This window comes from Urocitellus parryii, chromosome 6, assembly GCF_045843805.1.
Source record: "Urocitellus parryii isolate mUroPar1 chromosome 6, mUroPar1.hap1, whole genome shotgun sequence".
Classification (NCBI taxonomy): Eukaryota; Metazoa; Chordata; class Mammalia; order Rodentia; family Sciuridae; genus Urocitellus; species Urocitellus parryii.
In genome coordinates this window covers 3,847,201-3,867,399 of record NC_135536.1, presented here as the reverse complement: position 1 = coordinate 3,867,399, position 20,199 = coordinate 3,847,201, and the positions used below count along the sequence as shown (strand labels likewise).

Sequence of the window (20,199 nt, the reverse complement as noted above, 5' to 3'; positions counted from 1 at the left end):
GTGCCAGCCAGGACACCGCCTGCCTCCTGCCCACAACCACCCCTCTGCCTTCTTTCTTCCTGTGCTCCCCAGACACCCCCGAGCTATGGGCTTTTTACTGGCTTCAAAGTTACTAATTCTGGAGGCCACACAGAGAGCTATGTTATTCATCTCCACTAGCTCTGCTGTCCTCTGACATGTGGGTCACTATGATAACAGGTGCTAGGGTTATGCTTCGGGGACATGGGACCATTTTGTCTAAGCCACTGACCTTTTTGCTTGGCCTAGCACGGGTGTCCCAAAGGTGACCTTTGACATCAGGAAGCAAAAGATTCCACCTTCAGATCACGCTAACACCACCATTTTCTGCAGGTGTCCCATGAAGAGCCATGGAGGTAGGCTGAGTGTGCTCGGACTGCTGACTATTGCCTCCTATCGGCTCCCACACCCTAGGCCACGCTGCTTCTTCATCCCCCGGTGTCCACAAATGTCCTCAGGAGGTGGACTTAGGGCTTGGACCTCCCCACTCCTCATGCTTGGCTGTCTTAGGAATGACTCTTGCAAACTCCTTGCTCTAGTGACTGGCCTAGTGCACAGCTGGAAACCAGAGGGGCCTGGCTCAGTAACAACATAAGGAATGGACGTCTGTGGATCTGTACAGCCATAGGCTGCAGTCCCTGCAGGCAGACACTGGGGAAAGAAGGCTTCAATTTCTGCAATTATACAATCCCTCGCCTACTGGAAATCAAAGATATTTATTCTGAGCAAAGATTTCTCAGATATCTAAACACAGAGCAATGTGCTGAAAATTCTCCTTCTCATAACCCCCTGTGTTTTGGAACCAGGGATTGAACCCAGGGGCATTTAACCACTGAGCCATATCCCCAGCCCTTTTTTGTATTTTACTTAGAGACAGGGTCTCACAGAGATGCTTAGGGCCTCACTAAGTTGCTGAGGCTGGGTTTGAATTCCCGATCCTCCTGCCTCAAGCTTCCAAGCCGCTGGAATTCCTGGGGGGCCTGCCCCACTGTTCCCGGCTCCCCTTGAGTTTTAAGATACCACACTCTAGGAAGCACCACAGGAATTCTAAATCAGGATGCATCACCTTACACCAAGGGATTGTACAGGTTCTTTAAAAAGCAAAATTTGGGGATGGGTGTGCAGCCCAGTGGCAAAGAGCTTGCCTCGCATGCGTGAGGCCCTGTGTTCAATCCCCAGTACTACAAAAAGAAAAAAGCCATGTTGACTTACTGGTGTTGAAAAAAAAGAATATTATAAAAAGTAATAATAAAAATGTAGGGGTTGTTTCTGACAACCAAGGATTGTAACTGACAATCAAGACCTACACGCAGAGGGTCAGCGTGAAGAACCAGCACAGCCCCCCTTATCCAGACCACGTGGAATGAGATGCTGGTTAGTAAAATCCCCAGGTTCAAGAGGCTCACTCCTCAGAGAGAAAGCCCCCTGCGGCCTCCTGACACAGCTCCTCCTGCCCGGCCTGCTCACATCTGCTGCCCCCCTGGGCTTCCTGCCCGTTGCTGGACCATCTCCAGCCACTTTCTCCCACTGTGGGTATGTCCAGGCCCAGAGGCTTGTTCTCTCCAACAGCTCAAATTTGAGTGGTTTTGACAAAAAAAACAGATGACTACATTTGTTAGAGTTGTACTTAAACAAGAATAAACAAATTACTAAGCGAATAAATACATGAGATTTGTAATGTATAAGAAATACCATACAGGGCTGGGGATACAGCTCAGGTGCTAGAGTGCATGCCTCGAAAGCACAAGGCCTTGGGTTCAATCCCCAGCACCACAAAAAACAAAACAAAACAAGAAATACCATATAATCCCAGATATGAGGCAATCTCCTCTTTTCCCAAAAAGATCCACAGTTTTTTGACCAATTATATACATAAACTTTTAAGAATGTAGAAAAACTTGCTTACACATATGACTTATTTTCTTAGTAATTTATGACCACATAAATATTTAAAATCACATAATAAAATACAAGCAATCCCTGTCTGTGTGGGTTCCCTATCTGTAGATTCAACCATCAATGGTTGTGCTCAACAGGTACAGACTCTCCCCCTTGTCGCTGTCTCCTAATAACAACCATCATTTCCACAGCATCCACACTGTATCTGGTCCTGTAAGTCACCAGGAGGTGGCGTGAAACCCACGGGAGCAAGAGCTGGCTTATGTGCAAAAGCAACACCAGGCATCCTCAAATTCTGACATCCCCAGAGTGTCCTCAGGGGTGAGGACACCAGGCGCCTTATATTAATGTTGACACAACACTGTCTTCATCCTGTCACTTCACAAAGACAACTGTATTTGGACTCTTCAGCACCAGTGTCTGCCTCTCTATCTGAAGGGACCGTGGCACGCTGCTTTCAGTCTAACTTGTTTGAGATAATACAGCTTTTAAATCACCTATGATAGGGCTGGGGATGTGGCTCAAGTGGTAGCGCGCTCGCCTGGCATGTGTGCGACCCGGGTTCGATCCTCAGCACCACATACCAACAAAGATGTTGTGTCCGCCAAGAACTAAAAAATAAATATTAAAAAAATAAATAAATAAAAAAAAATAAATCACCTATGATGTTTCCACTTAAATTCTATTCCCAATCATCTGAACTCACAGGACATTAGAGCAGCTAATTTTCTTCGTGTGACCTTGGGTAGTGTGATTTGAATGGGATACTGGCTGTTGTTTCTTAGTGATATGCACCAGGTTCATTGTCCTAACAGCTGGCAGACCCATGAGGTCAGAGCCCCGGGACACTTGCTCACTGGGGGCCAACCACCTGCCCCCTTGCCTGCTGGCTCTCTGATGTGCCCTCGGCAAGCACCCAAGGCTGGCCCCGGCTGAGGCCGGCTCAGGCCAAGCTTCCCTAACAGAGCTTTACTGTTTCAAAGATGGAAATAATGAGCACCCCGGACACCAGTGCATGGCAAGGTGCAAGGGGTTCCCCAAAGCTAGGATCTTCAGGGAAGCTTTGCCTTGTTCAGCAGGGAACAGAGTCAAGCAGCAAGGAGACCCCAGGGAGAGGTACCTCAGAGCAAGGGGCCCCAAAGCTCGGCACCCCGCCAGGAAGGTACAAGCTGCAATGCTCTGCTGCCTTCAGCACCACTTTTCCAAATCACAGGGTCACCGGAAGGCCTTGGCTCCCCTTCCTGCGTGCAGTCACCCTGGGAGGCCAGCCTGCCACAGCAACGCCTCCAGGAGCAAGCAAGTCCTGGTTGTCACCACTGCTCTGTGGGGACCAAGGACTATGAGATCGGAAGCAAGATACAGGTGAGCTACAAACTTAAAGAGTATTATAAGGTAGCTTTCGAAATCGTCTACGTACCTCGTATGAGCTCATAAATATTCATGTCCATAAGTTCACATATAAGTGCAAGAGAACCAGATTTTCTGTCACTGAAGAAGAAAGCAGGTTTTAAATATTTTTTGTCTTAATCAGAAAACATGATCAAATATTTAATTCACTGTAAACATTTCTGGTAAATATAAGGCACTCCTACATCAGCCAAAGATGGCAATATAATTATTAAAATAGTAGAGATTTTGATTTTCAACCAATATTTCAGATAAATTTAATTTTCAGTAACCGTAAAAATTTATTTTAAGCAAAATTCTAAAAGCCATTTTTTAAAAAAAGAGATATGTCTTGAATATATAAAATTAACCCAGCAGAAAGAAGAAAGTCTGGGGAATTAGCTAAGCAAAGCAATAAAAGAAAAAGGAACTTAACTCATGCTCTATGACTGAACATCTAGTTTTAATTAATTTTAAAATAATTTAATGTACCTAATTATTTACATGTAATTGGGATATATTACAACTGGAGAGCCAAAAGCAAAAGCCACTCCCAGGCAGAAGAGAGAGTCACATTTCACTCATACTCCAGGCTTCAGGCCCAGCCAACAAGCTTCTCTGGATTCCATTCAACCCCTAAAGGGGAGCCTGTGTCACAGCAGGCCACCTGGCAGGGGTCTCAGGAGATTCTGGCCAGAAGTGCTCTGCATAGAGAGTGTGTGTGTGTCTGTGTGTATGTGTGTGTGTGTGTGTGTGTGTACACAGTGTTGTGATTATTATGTGCAAACCGTGCTAAGAACACTGCAGCTATGTCAAGGGGCCACACAGCTATGTCAAGACAAGTCGTTTTGAATTTAAAACTGTTGCATCCTCTGATTAAAATCCATCGAGCTTTAACTGGCAGAGACTGGAGTTCCCAGGCCAACTTTATAAGCCAGGGTCCCTGCAGAGCTGTAGCAAGGCCAACCAGCACCTTCCCAGAAGTGGCAAGGTTATGCTGGTGGGAGGAGGCCTCCTGAGCCCCTGCACACCAAGGGACAAGCCAGGCTCTATCTTTTTGATTGGCAGGTAAGCCTTATGAAAACTACTCTACAATTAGAACAAATGGAAATGCCTTGAAATGACATCGATTATTGTAAGAAAGACTGTAAGAGACTGCAGAGAGATCAGTTAGCAACAAGATGAGAACATGAAATAGCATCGCAGGGCTCGCCTGGGAGGTCATGACTCATGTTCAAGCCTTCAGAGTTCCAAACCAAGCTTTAGGAGCCAAACCTTGAATGCTGCGTGCTGCCACGATATGAGGTCACCTCTCTGAAGACACCTCCAAATGAGGGGTCAGATACGCAATTGTCCAAGTAGAAATGCAACGTGAGGTGAAATGAAAATCATTATTCTCTGAGCTATAAATATTGTAAGTCCACCATGGTTTTCTTAAAAGGAGATTTAATCAATAACAAGTTTTCAAATAGATAATTTTTTAAGCTCCAAATATACTTACAAAACTACTTCATGCAACGTAAGAATGTTTGGGTGTGGATTCAGACGCCTCAGAGCTTGTACCTCTTGTAGGTTGTTCACCTGCTCAATACTATTTGTAGGTAAAAATAGATAACTGATTTATAATTTAGGTTAACTTTAAAATTAGAGCTACAAATCACATTCATTATCCATGTTTGAAAATTTTAAACTCGCAAATATTTCAAGCAAGTTAATCGGGTCAAACTGTTCTCATCAGAAACCGAAGTTAGCATATTCTTATATCATCCTATAAAAATTAAAGTTCTCATAGCTTAGGAAATACATGAAAAGTTTCCCCATCTATTATCCTGAAAGATTCTCTTGTAGTTTCTTTTACATATTAAGATAAAAAAAATTAATATTAAAAAAAAAATTAAAACTGGTGCACGCCTATAAACCCAGCAGCTAGGGAGACTTAAGGCAGGAGGATCGCGAGTTCAAAGCTAGTCTCGGCTAAAAGAGTAAGGCGCTAAGCAACTCAGTGAGACCTGTCTCTAAATAAAATACAAAATAGGGCTGGGGAGGTGGCTCAGTAGTCAAGTGCCTGAGTTCAATGCACAGTACTTAAAAAAAAAGATTAAGTTTTCTGATTAAATTAATTGACAAATTTATTTAAAATTCAGGGTAATAATTAAACTACATTAATCAGTTTATAGGAAATGAACATACTATCTGAAAATATGCATTTCAAAATTCCAGAAGCAGACCCAGCCTCCACCTCATCTTCTTTTTTTTTTTTTTAATATTTTGTAGTTGTAGATGGACACAATATCTTTATTTTATTTTTATGTGGTGCTGAGAAGTGAACCCAGTGCCTCTCACATGCCAGGCAAGCGCTCTACCACTGAGCCACAGCCCAGCCCCGCCCTCCACCTCATCTTTGATGAAGTCTGTCTTTTCTGCCATCTCCTCTGCCTGGGGGGACAGGTGTAGTCCTTGCAGGTGTCTCGCTATGGGGTCGTCTTTGATTGCTCAGCCTGACACTGCTTCCATATCCAAATCACACCACTGTAAGTGCTAGGCCCCTGACCAGCTGTCCCTGCTTTCCAGACACCCTTCCAAGGACGCACCTCCCATGGTGGGAGGGGATTCACACCCATCCAGTGACTTCATGCTCAAGGGACTTCCATCTCAGAGGCTCCGAAGGAACCAATTGTGGGGATATTCTTCTTTCCTACAATTGCTCAGCATCTTGTTTGGTTATTCAGGGAATAGTTATATCCAACAGCACATTACTATACTTTAATTTTTTTTTAATTCTGTTCTTTTTTTTTTTTTGGTGGTGCTGGGGATTGAACCCAGGGTGTTGTAAATGCAAGGCAAGCACCCTACCAACTGAGCTATATCCCCAGCCCATTCTTAAATAAAAGGGTTTGTTGAGCCCCTACAGACCTATACAGAAGAAGGGTAAGGTCCTACTACCTGGATAAGGTCCACACTACCAGCAGCAGGGCTAGGTCACAGCACAGCTAGGAAAGGTTCTGATTATAATTGAGTTTTTCTGATTGTGTTTTGTTTTTCATTTTAGTGCCTGGAACTGAACCCAGGGGTGCTTAACCAGTGAACCACATCTCTGACACTTTTTATTTTTATTTTTTGTAGTTGTGTTTGGTGTATGTGTGTGTGTGTGTGTGTGTGTGTGTGTGTGTGTGGTGCTGGGGATTAACCCCAGGGCCTTTGTGCATACAAGGCAAGCACTCTACCAACTGAACTATATCCCCAGACCTATTTTTGTAGTTGTAAATGGACAGGATGACTTTATTTGTTTCATTTTTATGTGGTGCTAGGGATCGAACCCAGTGCCTCACACATGCCAGGCAAGTGCTCTGCCCCTGAGCCCCGGCCCCAGCCCCTCCAGCGCTTTTTTTTTAAACTTTGAGATAGCACCTTGTTAAGTTGTTGAGGCTGGTCCTGCGATCTTCCTGCCTCAGCCTCCCAAGTGGCTGGGATCACAGGCGTGTGTGACCACGTCCAGAATTTATTATACAGTTTTTAAATCTTTGGCTCTTAAAACAGTTGCTCTCAAGCTAGCAACCACATGGGAGCCTGACACATAGGAACAGCCTGAAGAGAGACGAGTCCAAGAATATCTGTGACTAAGAGCTTTGGGCCTCTTCTTCATTACCTTCCCCCATCTCCTCCCTCACAGCCAGGACTGTAGTCAAAACACTACATAGTCCATAGTGCTGGAGCCGGTCCTGTGGGCACTGGCGCTCGGAGGTCTGCAGTGAGCCTGCCAGCATGCAGCTGGCAGTTCAACAGCTGAAACACCAGCATGGCCCCGGTGACGGTGACAGGGATTCTAGATGCACATACAGGAAGTAACAGTTTCAACATACGTGAAATAACTGACAGGTAAAGAAAGCTGGAGACGGAACACCCTCTCCTATATTTGATACAATGATCTTTAAAAAAAAAAACAAAAACAGTAACTCTACCGAAGCTCCTAAGGCACTACTGACCACCTCCACCAGACATCATTCAAGGATGTACAGGGCACTCACCCAGACAGGAATGCGCTGCACCAGAGCTAAGTCTTGATGACCTCCAAGACTGAAAATGGACAGAACATGCTGGCTGGCCATGATGGGATTGAATTAGAAATCAGCCATCGTGAACTATCTAGAAAAGCCCTGAGTATTTGGGAATGAAACAACAGATTTCTAAAAATCCATGGGTAAGGAAGAAATCTCACACGAAATTAGCATATCAAAAAGTAAAGCACAGCACATTGAAGTTTTGACGACACTTAGAAGGATATTTGTGACTTTAAAAGTTTTATTATGAAGTGTTTACCATAAGAAGGCAGAATAAATTAGGTGCAGTGACACATGCCTGTAATCCCAGCAGCTCAGGAGGCTGAGGCATGAAGATCACAAGTTCAAGGCCAGCCTCAGCAACTTAGTGAGGCCCTAAGCAATTTATCAAGATCCTATCTCAAAATAAATAAAAAGGGCTGGGGATGAGGCTCCGCGGTTAAGCATCCCTGGGTTCAATCCCCAATATCAAAAAAAAAAAAAAAGATATGAATTCTTCCATGAACTGCTATAGATTTGACATAATCCCATTCAAAATCTCTGTAGTTTTTATTTTGTATGGAATTGACAAGCTGGTTCTAAAATATTTACAGAAATACAAAGGACTCAAAGTAGGCAAAACGTTTCCAAAAAGAAAAACTAAGCTGGAAGATAAATATTACCCAACTTCAAAACATACTGTTAAACTACACGAACCAAAACAGAAGGGGGAGCTGGGGTTGTAGTGGTAAAGCACCTGCCTAACATGTGTGAGGCCCTGGGTTCAATTCTCAGCGCCACATATAAATAAATAAATAAAGGTCCATAAAATACATATATGCATGTATGTGTATATATATATGTTTATGGGTATGTGTGTGTGTGTGTATGAGGTAGCCCTGTGACCAGAGGCTACACAAAGCTTGGCTCCCCTCTCTGCTCTCTGCTTTATAATATATATATATACACACACACACACACACACACACATACATAAATATATATATATATATATATATATGTATATATATATATGAGACAAACCCTTCTTAAAAAAAACAGTAGGGAGTTGAAATAAGGATAGTCAAAGTCAAAGAGATCCATGAAACAGAATAGAGTCCAGACAGACCTACACTTTTTTTTATGACACACTTTATTTTTAAAGATATCAACTAGTTCAGAATAAGGTGGAAAGACTGTCACAGGAGAAGAAGTTTCTGAAGAAGAGTCTGAGGAGCTCCTGGAGAGGAAGGAACAACTGAGTTCCAGTAGGGCTTGTGACATCCGTGATGGAAAAGAATTTCAGCATGCACCAGCCAGAGACACAGGCAGAGGTTTATTTAGGAAAGCAGAGGCACGTTCAAGGGACAATGTGGTCCACCTCAAGACAAAAAGTTTTGAGGATAAAGCAAGGTATACACATTCAAAGGAGAATGTGGACCACCTTCAGAGGGAGAAACAGCCCAGACCCACACTTTTGTAGTCAACTAACTGGCTTCTGACAAAGCAGCCTATGAGGAAAAGGAAGATTTTTTTTTTCTCTTTTAGAAACATCTTTAACAAATGGTGCTGGAACAACTAGATATCCACTGGGGAAAAGATAATCCTTGACCTCTGTACCTCACAATATACACAAAAATTAATTTGAGATGGATCATGGACCTAATTGTAAAAGTTAAAGTTGTATTTTTAGAAGAAAATATAGCATTGTCCCAGCCTGGGGATAATTAAAGATTTCTAAGACTGAGAACAGGAAACAAAAACCATAAAAAGGAGATGATTCCTTACACTGGGTTTGACATTAAAAATTTCAGCATATCAGTCAAATGTGGTGGCCACACCTATAATAACAGCTACTCTATGAGGCTGAGGCAGGAGGATCATAAGTTCCAGGACAGTCTTAGCAACTTAGCAAGACCCTGTCTCAAAGTAAAAAATACAAAGAGCTGGGGATAAGGCTCAGTGGTAGAGCATCCCTGGGTTCAATCCCTAGTACAAAAAAAAGGGGCTGGGGCTGGGGCTCAGTGGTAGAGCGCTTGCTTTGCACGTGTGAGGCCCTGGGTTCCACCCTCAGCACCACATAAAAAATAAATAAATAAATAAATAAATAAAGATATGTGTTCATCTACAACTAAAAAATATTGCTTAAAAAAAATCCGGCACATCAAAAGATGCAAAGATAGTACAGATGTTCCTTCCTCTTCCTTTTCTGCTCTCCTCCTACTCTCGTGGCCTGCCCTGCCCTGCCCACAGTCACAGCTCCCTCCTCTTCCTGGCCCTCTCCCCTTCCTCCTCTTAGAATGAGAGAAATCATAGGGAAAATGGACCAGAAAATCAGACATGCAAAAACTAACCCAAAACATAAGTAACGACGGATTTATACACAGAACATACAAAGGACTCCTACAAACAACTCAATAAAAAGACACATAGCCCACTATTTAAAATAGGAAAAAAAAAAAAACCTGAATAGACACTTCAAAGAGGAAGGTACATGAACAGCCAGAAGGCATGTGAATTGGTGGTCATCGTTGTTGGCCATTAGCAAGTGGAGGCCAAAATCTCTAGATGACATGGCACACTGGCCAACAGCTGACTTAGAAGGCTACCAACACCAGGGCTGGGCTGGGGCTCCTGGCAGAGCACTTGTCTAGCACCTGTGAGGCCCTGGGTTCCACCCTCAGCACCACATAAAAACAAACAAACAAAATAAAAGCATGCTGTCCATCTACGACTACCAAAAAAAATGTTTTTTTTAATTAAAAAAGAAAAAAAAATGCTCCCAACACCAAATGCTGGCTGAGGATGTGAAGCATTTGGAACTTACTCTTTGCCGGCGGGAATCCAAAGCTACAACGACTTTGGAAAAGGCCTAGCCACAGTTTCTTATAAAGTTAATGTTTGCCCACCTTTGATCCAGTGATTGCATTTGTAAATAATTAAGTAGGAAAAAAGAAAATATATATCCAGAAGTCTTAGGACTTTCGTGGCAGCTTTATTCACGGTTGGCCACAACAGAAAACAACCCCGCTGACAGAACAGATAAACTGTATGTAGTCATAGACTGGAGCAAATACCACTCAGCATTAAAAAAGGGACAAACTTCTGCTGGACTCCGTGGTGCATGCCTGCAATCCCAGCAGTTTGGGAGGTTGCCGCAGGAGGATTAGGAGTTCAAAGCCAGACTCAGCAAAAAAGCAAGGCGCTAAGCGACTCAGTGAGACCCTGTCTCTAAATAAAATACAAATAGGGCTGAGGAGTGGCTCAGGGGTCAAGTGCCCTGAGTTCAATCCCCAGTACCCACCCCCTGCAAAAAGAGGGACAAACCTTTTAAGATAGCCATGACAATCTGCTGCGCCAATGGAACTGGGCATGAGAACACAGATGTGAGATTTCACGTAGTCTGAGATTCTAGGAGGGAGTAAAGAAAACAGCCATGGCCGTCTGGGAAGGGAATGGGAGACTGAAAAGAGATGGGAAGGAATTTTCTAGGGTGGGGCCGGGGCTGTGGCTCAGTGGTGATCTAGCCTAGCATGTGTCAGGCACTGGGTTTCACCCTCAGAGCCACAAAAAAATAAATGAAATAAAGGTATTGTGTCCACCTACAACTAAAAATATTCAAAAAAGAAAGATTTTAGGGTGACATTAATCACATGGGAATGTCTGTTTGCCAAAACTGTACAGATAAGCTATTTATATATGCAAGTTTACCTTAGAAAAAGGACAGTTGGGGCCAAGGGTACAGCCGAGCAGCAAAGCAGTTCAGTGCTTGCTAAGCATGTGGCCAGACGCTGGGTTTGATTCCCAGCAAAATAAACCAACCAACCAAACCAAATCTGTATAATGTTATGAATCTCATGTTTGTATCCCCCAAAATTCATATCAGGAAACCCTAACCCTTGTTGGGTGTTCCTGGGACAGGAGACTTAGGTATGAGGAGGTAGCCCTGTGACCTGAGGCTATAGAAGCTTGGCTCCCCTCTCTGCTCTCTGAGGATGACCCTGAGCAAATCTGTAAGCAGGCCCTCCCACCAGACACCAGATCTGCCAGCACCTTGATCTTGGACTTCCAGACTCCAGAACTGTGAGAAACAAACATCTGCTATTTGATCCACCAGTCTGTGGTCCTTTATTTTAGCAGCCCAAACCACACTAAGGCACACATACTGACCAGGTAGGAGAAGAGGCTGTGCAGAGGCACAGACAAAATTAAAACAGCAGGGTTTCCGTCCTGCTGCTAGGTAGGGTTCATTACTCATTACTTTGTATTTGTTTGAGATTTTCCATACTTTATTTTTAAGTAAGCAGAAAACCTATCTAAAGTAACTCATGAATTTCTTGCCTTTGTTTCTATTTCTTCCTTACAAAGTAGCTTTTTATGTTCCTAAAAGGAAAGTGGAGGCCACTTAGTGAGTAGACCTGGGTGGAAGCTCCAGGCTGCACAGTGCCAAGCGGGCGGGGGACCAAGGCATGCTCTCTGATCCAAAAGATGGCCACATTGGCATCTTGCTTCCAGGGTCGAGGGTTGAAGTGAGATTAAGTGGCATTGACACACAAGTCACCTGGTGCTGTTCCTGGCACCAGATGTCGGTGAGTCCCTGCCATGAGCTTCACTATTTTCGCTAGTATCATCTCTCTTCAATTTCCAAAATCATCTCCAAGCCCTTGGACCCTGCCTTACCTGCCAAGGAAGAGCTGGTTCATATGGCAAACCTCGGGGCTGTTGCCTGCAGGCACCATGAGAGTGCTCCTGCATTATTTCACTAGACCCCACAACAACCTTAGGAGGTGGATGCTGTGTTGTCCCTCCTGTGTAAGGAAGGAAACAAGGGCGCAGAAAAATGAAGAGCTGTGCAAGGTCACAAAACTAAAAGCCTACGAGCAGAGGGGCTTCTGGTTCTGCTTTTAAGTGGGCGCCTCTGCTGGCCAGGCTTAGCTCACTACTGAGCCTTCTGCTTCAGGGCATGAGGAGAGACCCCAACAAGACCATGAGTAAGGGTCTTAAAAATATTTCTACAGGCAAAATACAGAATAAAATCATCGCCAAAGGCAGCCTCTACTTAACTGGATACTTTTGGGGATTACAGGTGGGAGAAAATAGTGAAGACAACAAAGAGAAATGAGGAGGACTTGGTCTTCCTGTAGGCTAGAGCCCAGGAGCTAACCTCACCTCCAAGGAACAGGGAGAAACAGTCTCCAGAGTTGCCAGGCCCTGCCCCAGACAGTACCAAGGTGTCCTTTGGTTGTCTTACTTTACTTGAACTTCATATTAGCAAAGATATCTGCAAAAGCCATCAATTTCTTTTTTTTAATATTTATTTTTTAGATTTTTAGGTGGACACAATATCTTTATTTTATTTTTACGTGGTGCTGAGAATCGAACCCAGTGCCTCCCGCATGCCAGGTGAGCACACTACCACTTAAGCCACATCCTCAGCCCCAAAAGCCATCAATTTCAATTCCAACTAAAGTAGGAGGAAAGGATTACAAGTAAAGTTGGAGGGGTCAGGGGGCAGAGGCTTTGAATGCCAACATCATCCTGCCTGAGTGACATGGTGTGATCTTCTTCTGCCAATGCTTCACCTTTCCCAAACCACCCAAGCAACTGTGCAAGGTGACTTTGAGGACTCATTTAGACAATGAGAAGTAGAACAGAAACGGATGGCTAAGGGCACCCAAAATCAACTTTGAAATTGTTCTTTAAGTAAACAAGACAATTTCTTTGATAATGATGAGAGAATACTACAGAAAGATACTCCCATGTAAAAGCCAGAAGTATTATTTTCATGTCTGAAAACAAAAACAAGGGCTACAGTGTATGGCTTAGGGGTATGGCTTAGGGGTATGTTGCTTGCCTAGCAGGCAGGAAACCCTAGGTTCCACCCCCAGCACCACAAGAAACAAAGAAACAGCATTATACTTGGACCAGTATCAGTTACACTGGAACATCCAACAAACTACAAATTATTAGCAATCTCATCCTTAGAGATGACACCAAAAGCAGAAGAAACTAACAATTCTTTTTCCCATGTAAATCAGAATTAACAGCAACACTTTTAAGAACAGAAGTTCATAATCAATGAGTAGTACCAGATCTCCTATAGTTGTCTTGTTTGTTGTTCTGCTATTTTGTGGTACTGGGGGTCTTTCCCATTGAGCTGCATCCCCAGTCCTTTTTTTTTTTTTTTTTGATACTTATTTTTTAGTTTTAGGTGAACACAATAGCTTTATTTTACATTTATGTGGTGCTGAGGATCGAACCCTTTCGGTGGACACAACATCTTTATTTTACTTTTATGTGGTGCTGAGGATTGAACCCAGCACCCCTCATTTTTTGAGGGGCAAGCGTGTTACTGCTTGAGCCACATCCCCAGCCCCGCCCCCAGTCCTTTAAATCTTTTATTTTGAAATAGGGTCTTGCTACTTGTCCAGGCTGGTCTCGAACTTGCAATTCTCCTGCCTCCGCCTCCTGAGTAACTGGTATAACTGGTGTGCACCACTGGGCCTGGCTTCTGTATTTATTTATTTTTTCTTGGTCTGCTTGTACTGTCTTATGTTTTACCTTTTATGTTGAAATTATTTTAGACTTTCAGAAGAGGTGTAAAGATAATATGGAGTCTACCCAATTTGTATAACATTTATCAAAACTAAAAAACTGACACTGGTACAACTATTACTTAAACTTGAGGTCTCCCATGTTTTTCCACTAATGTCTTTTCTTTTCCAGGATCTAGGATGCCACCTGCAGTTAAGTTATCACGTCCCATCCAGAGAGTCACCTCCAATCTGCAATAGCTCCTCAGTCTTTGTTTTCACTGCCATGACAGCCTTGGGCTAGGAAGGTGTTTTGTGGAATGTCCCCCAATCTGGACTCCCCTGCTGTGCTCTCAGGGTTACACTGGGATTATGGCTTTGGGGAGCGAGCACGGAGGTGGCACAGCCTGCCATCCTGGTCCACTGTGTCCCTGTCTCACCACCGACAGTGACCTGGACCATTTAGCCTCAGTGGGACCTGCCAGGTTTCTAACTGTAATGCCATTGTTTGTCCCTTCTATTCTTTAGAAGCAAATCACTAAGTCCAATCAACACTCAAGAGGAAGGAAGGAAGCCCTACCTCCTGGAGGAAGGGGTACCAAACAATACCAGGATCTGTCAGAGCTTCCACAGTAATCAATCAACACTAGCTAGTATTTATTATTGATGGCAATCAGAGTAGTTACAATTAATATCTGGAGGGCTGGGGTTGTGGCTCAGTGGTAGAGCGCTAGCACATGTGAGGCCCTGGGTTTGATCCTCAGCACCACATAAAAATAAACTAATAAAATGTATTGAAATATATTTTTAAAAAATTAATATTTGGAAAGTTTTTACCATAAAGAAATGACAAATGTTTGAGGAAACAGATATATTTAACCTGATTTAAACATTACATGATGTGCCAGGCGTGGTGGTATATATCTGTAATCCCAGCGGTTCAGAAAGCTGAGGCAGGAGGATCACGAATTCAAAGCCTCAGCAACTTAGCGAGGCCCTGTCTCTAAATACAAAAAATGGGCTCATGATATATATCAATAGTTAAGTGCCCTGGGTTCAATCCCAAGTACCAAAAATAAATAAATAAATAAAATTTTAAAAAATAAATGTAAAAAATTATACAATGTATACATGTATCAAAACATTACATGACACCCCATTAATATTTATAATTTCTATGTTTTGTATATGAGCTTAAAAATAAATTAAATTTTAAAAATAAAGTATCTAGGAGGAAATATTTTAGGGCTATATAGAAATCCTATTTCTCTTCATAGTTTCACCCATTAATTTAGCATGCATCAGCCTGTAATAATTTAACATATAACAATAAACAAGTAATAATGAACACATAATTATTTCTATAGTCAGAAATAACTTTTGAGTTTCCCCCAGCAATGATTTCTGACTGCAAAAATTATTACATGTGCATTCTAATGATGGTTCCCTATTTCCCTTATCCCCCTACATGTATTAAGTGAAATTCTTCTGTGAGAAAGAATCATTTCTTCATCCCATTTACTTATTTTATGGGTATGCTCTCATAGGCACTTGAATAGAGATGGGAAAGGGAGCCAGGCACGGGCGTGATGGGTTGGCACCACCAGCACTGTTTGCCAAGAGCCCTGGAAGCATCAGCACCCAGTACTAGGACACCCAGTGTCCAGATCTTAGTTTCTAAATACCTTCCTCCAATGAAAGGAATCAGGGCTCCTTAGAGAAATGGCAGGTTCTAGGGCTGGAGCAAGGAAAGTATAAAAGGAGCACAGAAAGCCTCGTAGCGCCAAAAAATACTAAAAGAAAGAAAAGAGGATAGGTCATATCAAAAGAACGCTTCCCTTGGCCACAGCAGACCAACTGTGAGGGGATTCCTGTGTCCCAGGGTGGGATGGCTGGTAGGTTGGTTGGTTGATTTATTTATTTATTTATTTTTGTAGTTGTGAATGGACAGCATGCCTTTTTATGTGGTGCTAAGGATCAAACCCAGTGCCTCACCCTGCTAGGCGAGTGCTCTGCCACTGAGCCACAGTCTCAGACCCATCCTAGGGTTTTTAAGACATATATAAACAGCAAATCAGAACTCACAAAATGAAATCCAATGTCCAGTTCTCCTTGGGTTTGGACTACACAGCTATGGCAGGTCCTAAGGCATGTTAACAAACGCCTGTTGAAACTAAAACTCAGCACTGGGCCACATGACTGAGTCTGTGCATCCAAATAGCACAAAACACCAGCCACTGTGACACTTCATATTACAGACACTGAACTGAACGCCCACTGTGAGGGTAAGAGGGTAGAAACTTAATCTGGCTATGGTGATTAGAGGTGGGTATTCGGGAGGTGACAGGATTAGCAAAGGTCTGCTCTCAGAACTCACCAACCTTCTTCACCAGAAACCTTCCTAAAATGAGCTACACCTGTATCCCTCTTCCCATGGGCACCTGTGTGACCAAGTGTGGTCTCCTCACAGCACTGCTGTGAGTGCAAAACTCTGGGGCTCAGCATCCACCCACTGTGTACGCTTACCTGTCACCAAAATGACAGCAGCACACCTGTGGTCACCTTTAAGTTCTCTCTCCCTGAAACCCACAGTGAGAACCTGAAAGGATCCAGTCCTCAGTCCTTGGTGGGGGGTGGGCAAAGGTGCCACCCCTGCTGCTCAAAGTCCAGTGCTGGCTGCTGGGGCGGGAGCTCACAGGGTGCCTGTGGAGGAAGCTGCTCTCTGCTCTCTCCATGCAGGGTCGTCAGCATACCGTGCATCTAATTCTCTGTCTTTGGTAGTCTGAAGGTAAAGATGGACGGAATGGGGGGTTGGGGACAGAGAGTGTGGAATATGTAGAGGAAGAAGTCCCAGGAAAGGCAAAGCAGAAGACCTTGGCAGCAGCCGAGTCTTGGAAGTGGTAGGTGAACCACCATGTGGTCTGGGCAATAAAGAGCCAGGGTTTGGCTTTGGTGAAAAGTGGATTCGAACCCAGAGGTGCAGAGCTAGTGACAAGGTCAGGGACCCTCCCCTCCTGTGCAAAGCAAGGATAACAGCTACCTGGACGAGATGTCATGAGGATGAAGTGCTACTCTCAACCCTCTCTAGTGAGATGAACTGGCAACACTCCTCTTCTGACCTGAGAAATGACTTTTCATACTTAGAGTCTGAAATCAAGGTCTATACCCCAAAACTCTCCAGAAGGCTGTGCATCAATACGGTGAAATAATTATGCTTTCAAAATTCTTTGGCTATTTAGAGACATAAATTACTGGCCTCAGACTTTTTATTGAAAAGTTTCATGTTACAATGAAGCCAGCACTCACTTCCTCATTCAGACAGTTTCCTAATGGCATCCATTTTTGGCTTGTTGGTGTAGCGTATGTTGAGAAGCTGGCCAACTCTGAGACCATCAGAGTCTGCTCTGAAAGAAAAAGCCAGGGCGGTCTTCCACAGGCGTGAGCATGAACCACAGTTCCTCCCCACGGACGGGCAGCTGAGGTCACCCAGGAAAGAAGTTCCTCTATCCCTACCTGGAAATCATTCCTCATCATGTCCACATGCTTCACAAGTAATTAAACTGCAAGCACCTCTAATGCACCTGGACGAAGGTCTGATTTGTAAGACCCCAACACACATACAACTCTTTACAACTTAAAATCTCACACCATTCATCACTGACATCATTGTAAGCCTGGACAAGAGGAAATGCCAGCATTATAAGCAGCTCTTCAGCCCATGACCCTCAATGCCCAAGGGATCGGACTACTTATTTACAACTAAATGAACAGTTTTCCCAGGACAGAGACTGCCCTAAACTCAAGGCTGCGCCAGCACTGGGTGGCAGCTGTCTCGGACACCTACCTTTCAAAGTGCTGTTTCATTTGCTTACATGCATAGTAGTTTCCATCTCTCAGGCTCTGCATCTTCATGACTTCAGAAAATGTTCCCTCTCCTATTTTGCCAATTGCTTTATAGTCTGTAATTAAAGTAATTATAAAGACAAAATTTTATTTATGCACAGATTTTTATATTCACTTCCACGATGCACACTATCATCATGTAACTTAACAGCACCTTGCTGAGGGTCAGATCCGTGGCCAGCAAGATTGTGCTGCCCTCCCAGCAGGGAAGCAGGCTGGGTGCTGGTGACATCTTGCTCTCCCTTGAACGACAGGAGCCACAGCCCCGATCCAGTGACAAGAAGCACCACTACCCCATAAGACTCGGAAAGCAGTGAGATGATGCCAGCTGGGGCTGTTCAGTGGAGTGGCAGGGTCACGTCACCAGCACCATTGAGCATTCTTCTTAATTTCGCCCTCCCTGGTCCTAGGGAGCGCACAGCTCATCTGCAGCAGTTTTGTGTAATAAGCACAAGTCCTAATTTTCTGAGAGCTGCCAGCAGCTCCTTCTGGCTTTGACGCTACCACCATCAACCCCCACCCTACTCATGGTTTTGTAATCCTCTGATTCACTATGCTAAACACCTTCCTGCTGGAAATACCCACAGTAGTTTCTGCTTTCCTGAACGACCTCTGACATCAAATGAGTCCCTTGAAGTGGGGTTGGCTGTGAAGACAACCGGAGCTTCTGTGGCCCTGGCTTCGCAGTCAGGAGGCAGAGCTGGGAGCCCACGACGATGCCAATGATCCACCGCCCGCAGCAGCCTCTGGCCCAGGGGGCTGGGAAGAGTCAGAGAAGGATTCTACTGACTGCCTCCACACAGGACTCCAAGAAAAGGATGGCACAGGCAAGAACTACAACTTCTCAAGGAGAAATGGAAGGAATGAGAAAGCCCTGAGTGCAGAAGTCCCCACTGGGTTGCAAATGTTTCTACATCCCAAATAACAGGAGAACAAGACTGCAGAAAACCTTGGCAGAGAGCAGTCTGTGCACCTCTCAGAGAATCAAATAACCCAGCCTCAGGGATGCGCTGTGCTCAGGAGTAGCAGCTTGCCAGTGTGCACAAGGCCCTGGTTTCCATGCCCACTACTGCCAGGGAAAGAAAGGCTAACCAGGAGCAAGGCAGCAGGAAGACAATTACTGCCCCTACTCCCACTGTCTTTGGGCATCTGGTTCAGAGACCTCCAGGAAGCTCCTGTGAACTGAGACCCAGAAACACAAAAGTAAGGCCATGAAGAAATCAGGCAGGCTAGAGTCAGGTCTGGAAGAGACCCTGGAGGAGGAAGTGACCAGAAGTCAACCATCAGGAGCTTCAGTTGCATTGCTGCAGAAACAAGCCTGGACTAAGAGAGCCCTTGACCTCCGGGCCCTGTCTGCACCAGGACAAAGTAGACTGTAAAGCCATGCTGCTCTAGGAGGGTACCCTGGTGCATGCCTATAACCTCGGCGCCTCAGGAGGCGGAAGCAGGAAGATTGTTAAGGTTGAGGCCCGCCTCAGCAACTTTGTGAGACCCTGTCTCTGAATAAAATATAAAAAAAATAAAAATAAAAAGGGCTCAAGATACAGCTCAAGGGGCTGGGGCTGGGGCTCAGTGGTACAGAACTCACCTGCCACGTGTGAGGCACTGGGTTCGATCCTCAGCACCACATAAAAATAAAATAAAAAAGGATGTAGATCAGGGTAGAGCACCCTTGGGTCCAAGTCCCAGAACCACTTAAAAAAAAAAAAAATCTGTGCACTCCCATCCTCTGCTGAAGGCATAAATCGGTATACTCATTTGGGAGGACAATTTGACAATATCTATAAATCTTTTTAAGATGTGCATATGTGCTGGGGATGTGGCTCAAGCAGTAGCGCGCTCGCCTGGCATGCGTGCGGCCCGGGTTCGATCCTCAGCACCACATGCAAACAAAAGATGTTGTGTCCGCCGATAACTAAAAAATAAATATTAAAATTCTCTCTCTCTCTCTGTCCCCCTCTCTCACTCTCTCTTTAAAAAAAAAAAAAAAAGATGTGCATATGCTAGGGCTGATTGTGGTACAGCACTTGCCGAGCACATGTGAGGCACTGGGTTCCATCCTTGGCACCATGTAAAAATAAGTAAATAAGTAAAATGAAGTTATTATTTTTTTAAAAAATGTACATATCTGAACCGACAATTCTAAAACATACCATATTAAAAAATGTAGGAGGTTCTTAGTGCAGCATTATTTTTAAATTTTATGTACATATTCCTTTTTTAGTGCAGCAGTATTTAATAGGGAAAAACTGAAAAACCAAAAATACCCCCACAGGGAACTAGATGACGATGACGATGATGATGATGACTGGTACTGGGGATTGAACCAGGGGCATTTAATCACTGAGCTATATCCCCAGCCTTTTTTGTATTTTATTTAGAGACAGGGTCTCTCTAAGTTGCCTATGGCCTCACTAAGTTGC

At 44.1% G+C, this 20,199-nt stretch overlaps 1 protein-coding gene across 1 annotated transcript in view; it reads right to left on the bottom strand.

Annotated features, from left to right (window-relative positions):
* Mok (MOK protein kinase) overlaps positions 1-20,199 on the bottom strand; it is a 46,470-nt gene that overhangs the window by 14,344 nt on the left and 11,927 nt on the right. The window contains exons 2-4 of the mRNA XM_026413783.2: positions 17,718-17,832; positions 4,805-4,894; positions 3,335-3,405 (exon numbers count right to left, since the gene is read on the bottom strand). Of these exons, the coding sequence (XP_026269568.2) occupies positions 3,335-3,405; positions 4,805-4,894; positions 17,718-17,832 (276 nt within the window). The remainder of the gene's footprint in view (positions 1-3,334; positions 3,406-4,804; positions 4,895-17,717; positions 17,833-20,199) is intronic.